This window comes from Eurosta solidaginis, chromosome 1 (assembly GCF_040869045.1).
Source record: "Eurosta solidaginis isolate ZX-2024a chromosome 1, ASM4086904v1, whole genome shotgun sequence".
NCBI classification, from domain to species: Eukaryota; Metazoa; Arthropoda; class Insecta; order Diptera; family Tephritidae; genus Eurosta; species Eurosta solidaginis.
In genome coordinates this window covers 240,358,833-240,372,565 of record NC_090319.1, presented here as the reverse complement: position 1 = coordinate 240,372,565, position 13,733 = coordinate 240,358,833, and the positions used below count along the sequence as shown (strand labels likewise).

General features: G+C 37.9%; 1 protein-coding gene across 2 annotated transcripts in view; it reads right to left on the bottom strand.

The window, feature by feature from the left end:
• The window catches only part of Ubx (Ultrabithorax), a 682,601-nt gene extending 678,617 nt beyond the window's left edge, over positions 1-3,984 (bottom strand). For both annotated transcript variants that reach the window (XM_067760249.1, XM_067760250.1), the window contains exon 1: positions 1,895-3,984. In XM_067760249.1, the coding sequence (XP_067616350.1) occupies positions 1,895-2,618 (724 nt within the window). In that variant the 5' untranslated portion in view covers positions 2,619-3,984. The remainder of the gene's footprint in view (positions 1-1,894) is intronic.
• Between the last annotated feature and the right edge of the window lie 9,749 nt (positions 3,985-13,733).

Genomic DNA, 13,733 nt, shown 5'->3' with positions numbered 1-13,733 from the left:
CATTTTTTTGTTTTTACAAAAATCTTTCTAAATAATTTCGACCATTTTGAATACCTTAGACTCTGTCATTGTTTACTATATAGTTTTCCAGCTTAAATTGAGGTTATGTTGCGAATAGCGTGGAAGGCAGTAAAAGAAGGCAGTCGAATGGAGTGGAATGAAGAACAAAAGGAAGAGCAGAGTTGCATTGCTTCAATATACTTTCAATCTCTGTATCAATATTATAGATAAATGTAGAAAAAATAGCTAAATCATTGAATATAAGCAAACATTTTCTCTTAATTACTGCAAATAAGGTGTCCCAAATGCTATACATATATTCCAAAATTATCACAGATATCAAATGTAGCTTGTGTTTCCTTTAAGATTTTCGTAATATGTCCATTAGTGATGTTTGTGTGTGTGCTAATTTTGAGCGATTAGCTGTTAGTTGCGCTACTTGTTAAGGTTTACAATGGACTCTTTTTTCCATGTAATATATTTTAAAACTAACTTCATTAAGTTTTTATTGGTAAGGTTTTACGAGCCCCCAAACAAAGTAAATAATAATAACTTCTGTTGTAACACCTTTAATTAAGTTAATTTTTTGTGTTTGAAGATATTTAGGCAGTTCAATACAGTGTCGTATACGTTCTAAAGTCTTACGTTTTAAGTTATTTCAATAATTTCCAGCATAAAATTTGATTAAACATAGCACAAACGACGAATGCGAGGTCTTGTGAATTGCCTAATTATTTTTTCATTTTATTTGAATAATCAAATATATCATGATTATGTCAGAAATTCTCAGTAAATCGAAAGTTTGTCCCTAATTTTCGAGAAATATAGAAAATTTTAATATGTGATGTGTCCGGAAATTCACATTTTATTATTTCCGGATGAAAAATATTTTTTTATTCGTACGAGATATTTATTTCAATCCTATTTTTTATCCTATTCTATTTGTTTTTCTTGTTTAACATTAAAATTAGTGCATTTGAAATATTATCAGATTATGGCGACCAATATGAAATATATTGACAACATTATTACATTAACGTAAAGGAGATCCCATTGAATTTAATAGGCGAAATTTCCCAAGTTATGAAATTTGTAGGAATAGGTCAACTTCAAGTTCCTTAGATAACATTGTGTTGTTGCTTGAACCCACCTTGTTTTGTTTCGAATTTCCAAAATATATCGGAAATATTTTGAAAATTGAGGACTAGTGTTCACATTTGTCTACCAAGTTGTTAAATTTTACAGAAATTTCAATAATTTTAATATAACATGTATTTCCAGCATATTAGTCTAAAAAAACTCACTTGGTCTATCATATCAACATTGGCAAGCGTATCCAGAATGTAGCTACGGTACCTAATAATTTTTTCATGGTTCTTTCTACGGATGACACCCTAGAGGTTGTTCTGGATCTAAGGAAAAAACGGGATCTCTAAAATTTGTTCATAATTACGATTATCGAAGGTAAAAATGTAGATAATCTTGTTGTATGGAGACTTGGTTTAAGAATTGGTCAGGAGAATTATTAGATATATTATTAACTAAGATATGGAACCAATACTGTGATGTGATTGAATAAAAGTGGCCACAGTAGGAACTTATGAAAGTGTCACCTTCACAAATAACCATTTGCTCTATTGGACTTGAAAGACTCTATAGAAATGTTCGATTTTCTGAGCAACCAACAGGTATTTTGTATCTGTAACAAAATCTAAGAAGACACAATTAACTTAAAAATGCTTTAAAACCATAAAGTGGAAACCTTTTCTGATAAGCCCGTCAGCTTTCAACGGTTCGTCGATTTTTTTAAAGTATCGTTTAAGTGAAAGAAATAAGGCTTGCTGAAAGGAATTTTTTGATTTCTTATATTATAGAAAAGTTCAGGGAAACTCACCTGCGATAGCCATCCACGGGTAAAATGTGTGGTTGGTGGCTTGATGTAAACTACTGGCACTTTGTGCCGCTGCAGCTCCGGATATTGTGCAATTTGCGTTCCAAGCGGTGCCTGCGCCGCCTACACCAACACCACCCACATTGCCAACACCACTGGCACCACCTTGACCGCCAACAACTCCACCACCTGCTCCTCCACTAGCACCACCACTGCCACCTCGATGGTTGACCGGACTACCACCTGATGTATCTAAGTATCCGCCAACACGCGAATCAGGTGTACAAGCCGATGGACGTACTGGCATACCACCTGCAGCACTATTTTGTCCATTTGCATTTGACCCGTTAGATCCGCCGCCAGATCCGCCTCCACCACCAGAACCGCCACCACCTGCGCCGTTCGCATTGGTATTCCAGATATCTTTGTAGCCATTAACCACAGAATCAGCTTTAATATTGAGGCAATCCTGTTTATAGCCACCATCACTGTAGATCTTATTACAAGCTGCAGTAATACTTGCATCGTAAGGTGAATCCTGTGTGGTGCGCTGTAAGTGGTGATTGGCATAGGGTGACATACCCAATGAGAGGGGAAAGCCACGGTAGGCTGCTGCAGCCGCTGTAGCTGTCTGATCGTGATGGCCTCCAGTGCTCATAGCCATTCCAGTGGCTTGATGCGGATGGCCGTAAAAGCCCGCCGAAGCCTGTTCAAAATATGAATTCATATTGCTGGTAGTAAGAATTTTGGCGGTTTTAGTGATATCTCACTAAAAATAAAGTATTAAGGTATTTCGTAATATTTTGTTTAATGGGCTAGAGATGGTGGAAGTGGTGATTTCGTTTTTGGCCAGATATTTCTGAATATATTTATATATATCAATTAGTATCAGTGTCTGTAACTTATATATTTGGCAAGATGAGAGTTATATACGGTTAACTTGTAGTTTTGCATAAGAATGTTGCACTTCGCACCAATTTTCACAAAAAATTAGTAGGTATTTAGTTTTATATTTTGTTCTTTTATTTTATTTGTACATATGTATGTCGTTTTGATTATTTTCCGTATATTTCGTTTCACTTAAAAATTCCATATTCTCAGAAACTTTTCACCAAGTAAACTTTACTTCTCGATACCTATTTCTGTTTGTAAATTTCAATAACAAAATTCAAATTTCGTCAATTTCTTCTTTGCACAAAAAAATTTTACTTCTAGGAATTAATCGAAACACCTCACATGCTAAATTTTCTATTTTTACATTCACAACTCATATTTTTATTCAATAAATTTCACGTAATACTATGTCGTCGTTTTAATTCACAAACATTTTCTGTTATAATTGCACTATCATTTTATTTTGTTCTTCATTCATTCGTGGATATTTGTAAGCAAATTGTTTTACCTTATTTTTCCTTCGCCGGTTTAGGTGAGTTTTATTCTTTTTAATCATACAAATACACAACTTTTAGCTAAATACTATCCCGGCGGCTTATGAAAACGTAATCAGCAAAATGTATAGAACGACAACACTATTAAGCAAAATAATCTTTATGATGGCGATAGTAATAAAAATTAAATTTATTTTTATTAGAGTCACCAAACCGCGATTTCATTACGATCACTGCGGCAGCACTGAATTACTAAACGACTGACTAATTCAGTACTTGTCGGACCGTCGACTGTTGCTGTGACTGCTCTTTTCTTTCACGTTTGCTATGGATGTGATGATTCTTTGCCACAACTCAAAACTATACCAATTCGACCTATCGCACTGCACTACACCGAATTCCGCCTTGCGAATGTCTTATGATACCGATCCGATAGCGGGAATGTTCACCGAATAAAACTAGCTGCTGCCACTGCCACTGCCAGTAAAACCGCTGTTGCCTTTATCGAAGTTTCAGTCGCTGCATCTGTCATTATTGTTGTTTTTAAAGCAGCTAACTAGAATATGCACATTTTTAAAATCAGAGTATCGAACGTTGAAGCGCAAGTACATTGCCAACGACTATAAATGGTGATAAAGTGGATAATAAAACAAAGTGCGCGCCAGCTGCTCCAATCCAAACCGTTGCCATCGAACGAATGCGCCATCAAAACGTTGTATTTTGACTGACGTCGATTATGTTCACTGTATTCCCAGCAACGACTACTACACTACATACAAATCTGTACTGAATATGTACGACAGAACGGCTGCAACTATAACAATAACGACTAACGATGACAACAGGAGAACGCAATGCAATGAGAACCTCGTCTCAGTTATATTTTTATTGAGCTATTCTGCTGCTCTGTTATGGTTGCTCTGTTTTCGCTTCACTAGTGATTAAACAATGAGGAGGAAAAGAAATGCAAAACACTGCCGCTATCACGCTATCACCAGCACCGGGAAGGCAACCAGCCATCAGTTCATCATTACCACCACCGCCACCACCATCATGGGAGCTATGAGGGAAAATAGGAAAATTGAGTGGAACACAGGGTTCAGAGCGATTCAACTCAACACAATGTAGGTGAGAAATATGATAAAGTAAACACGGAGTAGATGCCTTGAAAAATCCACCACCGAAAAGTTTCAAATTTGAGTTTCGGTTTGGCAGCAGGGGGTTCGTAAATTCTTGGGCACCAAAGACAAATGGCATGATTTTGAGAGCACTGAGCACTTTATACAAAATTTGTTAATACATGTGTACATACATTCTCAACCCAAACACTGAATCTCAATTCAAGTTTGAATTTGTTGCAGCACATTTGCTATATTCGCCTCAGTTTATTTCAGTTTTACTGCTGATAATAACATTGAAATACATAGTCGGCAAACTATGTACCGATGTCGAAAAATTCGTAATTTTTTTAATTGTTGAAATGACGAAAATTATTTAAATTTTGGCATACATTGAATAAGTTTCCATAACGCCGTTATGAAAATAAAACGACGGCAATTGTAATTGTGTATATTCATTATAAAGTCAAGTCAGTGAGTACGCGAATGACTTTGAGCCATGAGTCAATAACAATGATGAACACACAACAAACAGACGAACACGTTCTGAGTAGGAATCTGAAATGCCAATTTTGGTTGGAAACGCACTAATTTTGTCACATTTTAAAACTTAATTTTTTTATATAGTCCAATCCATAAAGCAGCATATCACAGCGGAATCGTTGCTCAAATTGTTTACTATTTATGTTTATTGTTGTCTCATTATTTTTGCTGGTGGTGAATGTCTATTTCGATTAAATTTTGAGTAGCATTGAACAGTTTTTAACCCAATTTCAAATAAACGAATCATCAATGAGTAATATAGTCGTGGATGAGGCGAACGAGTTCCAGTGCCGTAGAGTTAAGTGGCGCTACATTTAGTTTCTAGTAAAAAGTTGAAAGGAAAAATTTTTTTACATTTTAAAGTTTTCATTATTTAAAACTAAACAAACGAAGTAACCAAATATTAACTGATGCAGAACTTTCATATATTTTATGTAATTTTTTTTATTTTTCAACTGTAATTTGCTTATTGAAAATAGCCCGGCGCTATTGAATATCCAGAATTGTATACAAGTTTCTTATTTTTGATTTTTGAAACTTTTCTTGTTTTTAAAATAATTTTGAGGAAATGGTCTTAGTTAAGTTTCTATTTTAAGCTGAATAAAATTAAAAAAACATAGTTGATGTTTCTAATTTAGGTCAAATTGTTGAAAAGTTATTTCAATAAATAAATGAGTTAAACTTTACGCTTTTCTCTAATATCAATAACAAAAACCATTGTATAAAGCAATATGAGCAAAGCTCGCTAATTAAATACATATGACTTTACGCTTAGGGTAACGATTGGTTGGGAAGGACGTCTCCGAGTCATTTAAAAACAAATAAGGCTTCGCACAAGGCGATTCCCTTAATTGTGGTTTCTTTCTCTAAATGCCCGAAAAGATAATACCATCAGCAGATCTATAGCGACCCTACGATGTGGCCGAGCAGTGGGAGCATATTTCAATCGTCTTGCGCTGCCTGCAAAAAACGGGCACTGTCTCAGGGTCCAGCTACGGACGGACGCGGAAACCCACGGTATATAAGAGAAAGAGTGAAAGGATACGCCTATTTAGTAGGAAGAAACGTGAAACAGGACGGGGTGAGTGCCAAGAGCCTCAGATGCTGGCTGATAGAAATAATGCCCGATAATTCTACCAAAAAATCCGTCAGATGACAGAAGGATTCAAGACCGATGCAGATTCCTGCAGCAATGATGTGCTCGTAAGTTGTGGAGGGAGGTTAGTTTATGTTGAACTGGCTGGTATTTGAGGACCTCAAAACCTGAAAAACCCTTTCAGAAACCAGGATTTATGTTATAAAATAAATCCGTCCTCTTGGCAAATACTAGACGCTTAGGACCAGTGCTACTTGCTGCTTCTAGATGCGATAGCCGTACCACTCCTAACAGCTGGACAGGTGGGGCGAGCGCAGGGCACGAGTACAAAACGAGCTCGATCGTATACTTCTCCAACCGCGGCTGCAGTTTAAGCTATTTTTCCATTTTTTCTACTATTCTAGTCACCGCTACTACTTCCGCCTGAAAAACACTATCTATAGTGATCTGGCACCCTGTAGGACTTGTAGGAACCTTATATAGGTAGTCTGCCCGTCGAATATTGGATAACCCCGTGGGGTTGGTTTCAGGGCTCCCGTTATGCTATGAATTGAGAGCCTACCTACCTCTTCTAATTTTTTAAGGTACGTTCTTTTTTGAGTGGACCATTCGGGACCATATCTCCACGTTGGCTCTCAGCGCCACATTAGATGCCCAGGTATGTATGTATATCCCGAAGCGCTCGATCCATCAAAGAGCTAATTGTGGGACGGCCTTTTCCACTTATGACAACTGCAACGTCACCTGCGTACGCTGCAGTGTTGACTGGTTCCACATCGAACCACCTAGCAATTGGTTGATGACCTCCACAGCAAATTTGGCAATACTAGGCCCTGCGGCGTGCCCCAATCCACTGATTTTACGGCCACATATAGCCCCCAGGATCGCCTGTTTAGTGACATTGTTAAAAGCCCCGTCCATGTCTAAGACGACTCCTAAGGTGTAATCCTTGTGTTCGAAGGTAGTCTCTACTATGAGCACAAATGAAGTTAAGCTAATAAGTAGTTCATTCAGCCGCCAAACCCGGCACTACGAGCTGTGCCGTGTAAAGGCTTGGTTTCTCCGAAAGCGGTGCAGCTATATTGTAACTATATGGCAACTAAGAAGACGGTGAAGCTTACTATAACGTAATATAGCGGTAGGGAATTAATATTACAGCCGTCATGACGGTACAAAGTCGTTCATCAACGTTTTCTCACCGCTATACTCAAAACAGTGAACGTCTTGTCAAATATTTGAAATAATTCACAAAGATAAACAACATCTTTAACTTTTCATTAGTGGGATTCTCTCTGTATGGAAACCATAGAAAACGTAGAAAGTTTTCCATTTTACTGATAAAAGTTTTCTATATGCAAGAATAAAATACATTTATGGAAAATTATCTACGGTTTCTATATTTTCATATTCAACCCATATATTGCTCGTTTTATTGTAAACTGATGTAATCCAAAATTTTAAATTTTTGAGAATTTCTTTATTAAGTAAAATGGTAAAATCCTTACTGACTAAACTACAGGTTAACTTAGGATAGTAAATTTATAATTTTGGCAAATATTTTAAAAATTGGAATTTAAAAAAAAATCAAGAATTTTTGTGCGCGGCAGCTTCGAAAAATGTCGATGACTGCAATGAAGGAAAATATGCATTTTATATTTTATCTTCGCCCCTAATTACATTTTTAAATCGAAACGAAGGTGCTTGTGTAAATGGTGCGTTAGTTGTGTCGGTTAAATTAAGGCAAGAAAAGGTGGAAAATGTTCTACCCTTTCTACGGATACTGGACTGAGAGAATTGTCCTATAGTTTTGAATTTGTTTTAATTCTACTTGTATATAAATAATAACAAAGAACTAAAAAAACATGAAAAGTTGTAAAATTAAATTTTGTTGTTCATCCGCCGTAAGTTACAGTAAAGCAAAATGGTAATTACACCGGCCGCTCTTAAGCGGTCGTTATAAAGCGGTACCGCGTTTGGAGGAAACCAGCGGTAAATGTTGTCTTCAAGAGACTCTTCACTGCTACGTGACCATCCCCCTTTCTCTTTCTTTATTATTCCATGAACTAGATAGGACTTTCCTCAACCGCGCTGTAATGCTGGAGCACTCGATGTCCACACACACATTTGTTTATGAGGCTCTATTTGCCCTTTTAGGATTTGCGCTTGTAGATGCTCAACAGATCCCTGTGCTCCTTCCTGCAGGCTTCGCTTTCTACGAACCATGCCAATTTCATCATTTCTTTTACCTGTCCTTGAAGAAGACTTGGCTCCTTGCGGCACCATTGCGGCTTTGCTTTTCCTCTGAATCTTTTTAGGAGACAAGCTCTGTTGTACGCAGTCATAACCGCTTCGAATAGGGCCCCTATTATTTGTATCACCTCCTCCCCCGCCTTATAGTGCGCATTTGCATACGAGCCTGCGATAAACCGCGCATTGCACCCTTCCTTTTCTACTAGACTCTGGCCCTCCCCCGGTGAAGCCTCATCAATATAAGCCATATAGGACGGAGCCAGGATAAATGCCTGCTTATTTTTCTGCTCAACGGCCACCAATGCGAGATCCTCATTAATGTAACCAGACCGCATATATGAATGCACATGTTTCCTTACCATGACTGCAGCTTGTTCCGATTGAGAGTAGTAAATTCCAAAGCAGCGGGCTGAGCTCAGAAACCTTTCCTCCCGTTGAAAGCCGTGACTCCTCTATAAGCGCCACGTCCAACGAACCCTTCCCAAGGGACAAGAGAAGCTTGCTCGACGCCACCCCACTGTTTTGAGGGTTTATCAGTAAGACTCGCAGCATCATTGGGCTGTGTGTCCCCCTCCAACACCTTTTTCGTGACGTCTGCGTCCTTCTCTTGCCCCTAAAATGCTGTGATGGATGGTCCGATGTGGGATTTGCAGCACCCTTTTGGCCTCTGACACCTTCGTGGTTATGTCCGCGTCCTCCACCTGTCCCTTATTTTGAGACTTTCGAGGTCCTTTCCGACTTCGCCCGCTTCTGGAGTGTTAAGATTGTTATCCTTGTGACTTCTTTTCCTGAGTCGCATGTAACTTTTTCCGCCTGCTTGTTTATATAGGTGTAGTGCTGACCCTCCTCTGTAGGCTGAGATAGAGTAAGTACCGTCCAATCCTGTCGGTGTATTCGGTTTTTGACTCTGCAGAAGTCGCTTCGTATCATCCGACAACGCACAGAGCTGGGTAGTAATAATTATACTATACTATATTAACTTTGATTGGATAACGGTTGGTTGTACAGGTATAAAGGAATCGAGATAGATATAGACTTCCATATATCAAAATCTTCAGTATCGAAAAAAAATTTAATTGAGCCATGTCCGTCCGTCTGTCCGTCCGTCCGTCTGTCCGTCTGTGAAGGATTTCGGACTATAACCACGCACACTTTTTCGATATCGAAAATTTCGAAAAATCGAAAAAGTGCGATAATTCATTACCAAAGACGGATAAAGCGATGAAACTTGGTAGGTGAGTTGAACTTATGACGTAGAATAGAAAATTAGTAAAATTTTGGACAATGGGCGTGGCACCGCCCACTTTTAAAAGAAGGTAGTTTAAAAGTTTGTAATTTGGCAGTCGTTGAAGATATCATGATGAAATTTGCCAGGAACGTTACTCCCATTACTATATGCATGCTTAATAAAAATTAGCAAAATCGGAGAACGACCACGCCCACTTTAAAAAATTTTTTTTTAAGTCAAAATTTAATATCTTTACAGTATATAAGTAAACTATGTCAACATTCGACTCCAGTAATGATATGGGGCAATAAAATACAAAAATAAAAGAAAATTTCAAAATGGGCGTGGCTCCGCCCTTTTTCATTTAATTTGTCTAGGATACTTTTAATGCCATAAGTCGACAATAATTTACCAATCCTTGTGAAATTTTTTAGGGGCTTAGATTCTACGACGACCGTCTGTCCTTCCGCTCGGCCGTTAACACGATAATTTGAGCAAAAATCGATATATCTTTACTAAACTCAGTTCACGTACTTATCTGAACTCACTTTGTATTGGTGTAAAAAATGGCCGATATCCGACTATGACCACGCGCACTTTTTCGATATCGAAAGTTACGAAAAATGAAAACAATGCCACAATTCTATACCAAATACGAAAAAAGGGATGAAACATGGTGATTGTATTGGTTTTTTGATGCAAAATATAACTTCAGAAAAAAACTTTCCAAAATGGGTGTGACGCCTACTATATTAAGTAGAAGAAAATGAAAAAGTTTTGCAGGGCGATATCAAAAGCCCTTGGAATCTTTGCAGGAATATTGTTCGTGGTATTACATATATAAATAAATTAGCGGTACCCGACAAATGATATTCTGAGTCACCCTGGTCCACATTTTGGTCAATATCTCGAAAACGCCTTCACATATACAACTACCACCACTCCCTTTTAAAGTAATCATCAACACCTTTCATTTGATACCCATATCGTACAAACGCATTCTAGAGTCACCCCTGGTCCACCTTTATGGCGATATCTCGAAAAGGCGTCCACCGATAGAACTAAGGTCCACTATCTTTTAAAATACTCATTAACACCTTTCATTTGATACCCATATTGAAAAGAGTTCTGGCCCCGTTTCTGCTGCCAATGTCCAAAGCAATTTCAATGATGCTGTTAACTCTGCCGAAGTGCCTTGCGCTACTAACAATGCTAATGCCGGCGCTAACATTTCTATGAACACTGCCTCTTCTCATGCTGTTAATAACCAAAATATTGTAAACGATTGCAATACTGCGCGTAATTTAAATGGTAATGACGCTGTATCGAATATCGATAACATTGTTGATGTTGCTGGAAATTCGGGTGATACTAATTTAGATCCGGCTGGTCCTAGGTTGGTTACTGCCGTGCCGCCCCGACGGGCTATTTTCGTATCAAGATTGTATTCATCTCTGACGGAGTCTGATGTTGTTAATTATATTTTAGCTAAGATTAATAGTACAGGTTCTATTAACATTAGTGCACATACATTTGTACTTAAGTATGTGAGGGATTTTTCTTCATTTAAAATATCAGTTCCAGATGTATATTTTGATATGGTTCTTGACAGATATTTTTGGCCTATACATTCGGTGGCACATTTGTACACCACAAAGTCGAAGGTCGAGCCTCGCGCACGTATAGTTTCAAAAAACTTGATTACCAGCCCTGCCAATACGATTCAAAAGTAACTATTCACTACCAGAATGTTCGTGGTTTACGTTCTAAATTAAATGCGTTTTACGTTAACAGTTTTACTTTTACAGCGGAAGTGATTGCTTTCACAGAGACTTGGCTAAAACCTGATAATTTAATTTCAGAATTATTTTCAAATGACTACGTTGTTTTTCGGTGTGATAGTCAGTCGAGAGCAGGCGGTGTCCTGATAGCTGTATTGTCCAATATTTCTACTGAATTGTTGAGCTTTGAGGACGTGCTTGACATTGAATTCATAGCTGTAAAGCTCTTGTTCCCGAATTTTTTCTTATATATTTCTTGTTCCTACATACCGCCTCGGTCAGATATGTACGTTTATGATTGCCATAAAGCAGTTTTCCACAGCCTAAATTCTCGTTTGCGTGATAACGATCGCCTAGTGGTTCTTGGGGCTTTAATTTACCATACGTTAGTTGGATTGGCAACGATGATTCAAACTTTGTGACTCCTGTTACTCAGCATGATTTTATTGGTTCGCTTATGGAATTGCCGCTAGTTCAGATTAATAATGTAGTGAACTCTAAAAATAAGTTGTTAGATTTACTTTTTGGTGATAGCTCAATAGGTACTGGTCTCAGTCGAATCCCTACCTTATCCGTGCCTGAAGATCCTTTGCACCCCACACTTGATGTTACACTGGACAATTTACTGCCTACGATTAATTTCATGGAAGTTTCATGTCGTTCTCGTTCGAGATGTTTTAAAAAGGCTAACTTTGATTTGCTTAATCAACTGTTAGCTTCCCACGATTGGTCTGACCTTTATGCTTGTACTGATGTTGAGGCTGCCACGTCTATTTTTTATAGTTACCTAAGTAACTTTATTAATCGTTGCGTTCCGGTTCATTTTGTTAAGGCTAAAAGTAGTAAATCACCTTGGTTATCGAGGCAGCTTGCTAACCTGAACAATATTAAATCGAGGCTCCATAAGCTTTTTAAAAGATCTGGTTCTTCTGAAGATTTTTCTAATTTCCAACGCCTGAATCAAAACTGCTACAAGTCATTTTTAACAAGATACAAAATTGAGTTTTTTAACAATCCTAAAAAATTTTACGGGTTTGTTAATTCAAAGCGCAAATCTTCGGGATTTCCATCATCTTTGTCTTTGGCTGGCAAGAATGCTAGCCTTGACCATGATATTGCCGACTTATTCGCAGACTTTTTCAAATCGACCTATTCGTCAACCTGTACCCAAACCGGTAGTTATCCGTTCGAAATAGTTAGTTCTAACTGTATTCTCAATCCAGTCATTGATAGTGCCACTGTACTTCAGAGTTTTTTAGCTCTGAAACCGATTTTTTCTCCAGGGCCCGATGGTATTCCTGGCTGTGTGCTTAAGTTCTGTGCTGTGAACTTAACATAACCGATCGTAAAATTGTTCAATTTATCTTTGCAATCGGCGTCATTTCCATCAATTTGGAAACAGTCATTTATCATACCTCGGCACAAGAAAGGTAGTAGATCTAATATTGAGAATTATAGGGGAATTGCTAAGCTTTCAGCTATTCCTAAAACCTTTGAATAAATAATTACCTGTCAGCTTCAACATTCGTGTACTTCCATATTATCACCCTTTCAGCATGGGTTTGGGAGTTGTAGATCAACCACCACAAACCTACTTGAGTTTACCTCTTTAGTTCGGGATGGTTTTTTGGCTAGTAAAGCTTTTGATTCAGTGAATCCCGAACTTCTGATTCTGAAGCTTGATTTACTGGGTTTTCCGAAGAATCCGACTTCATGGCTCTCAAGCTATCTTTCTAATAGAACCCAAAAGGTGCTTTATAAAAATATTATTTCAAAATCAATTAATGTTACCTCTGGTGTACCTTAGGGCAGTCATTTAGGCTAATTGCTTTTTACTCTTTTTATTAATGATCTGCCACAGATTTTGAGTCATTCACGAGCTCTAATATATGCCGATGATGTAAAAATTTGCTATACATGCTTGCCTTCGGATTTAACTCGCTCAAATCTACTTCAGGTTGATTTGGACTCATTTCAACGTTGGTGTACAATAAATGCATTAGTTCTAAACTGTTCCAAATGCAAGTTCATGACATTTCATCGTGTGAAGCCTGTCCTGTCGTCTTATGCACTTTATGGCACTCTTATGGAGCGTATATCTTCGATTAACGATTTAGGGGTTCTGTTTGACTCGAAACTGCGCTTCAGTTCGCATATTTCAGCTATTACTAATAAAGCAATGGGTACCCTTGGTTTCGTTAAACGCTGGGCGAAGGAGTTCAAGGATCCGTATCTGACCAAAGTCCTCTACACTTCGCTGGTCCGCCCAATACTTGCTCGTGTGTTTGGTGTCCATTACATATTACTCATATAAAGCGTATTGAGTATGTGCAGAAACAATTTTTAATTTTTGCTCTACGGGCCTTTAACTGGGACTCAAATCTTCATCTTCCGTCTTATAGAAGTATACTTCTTCTCATTAATTTGCCAACTCTGGA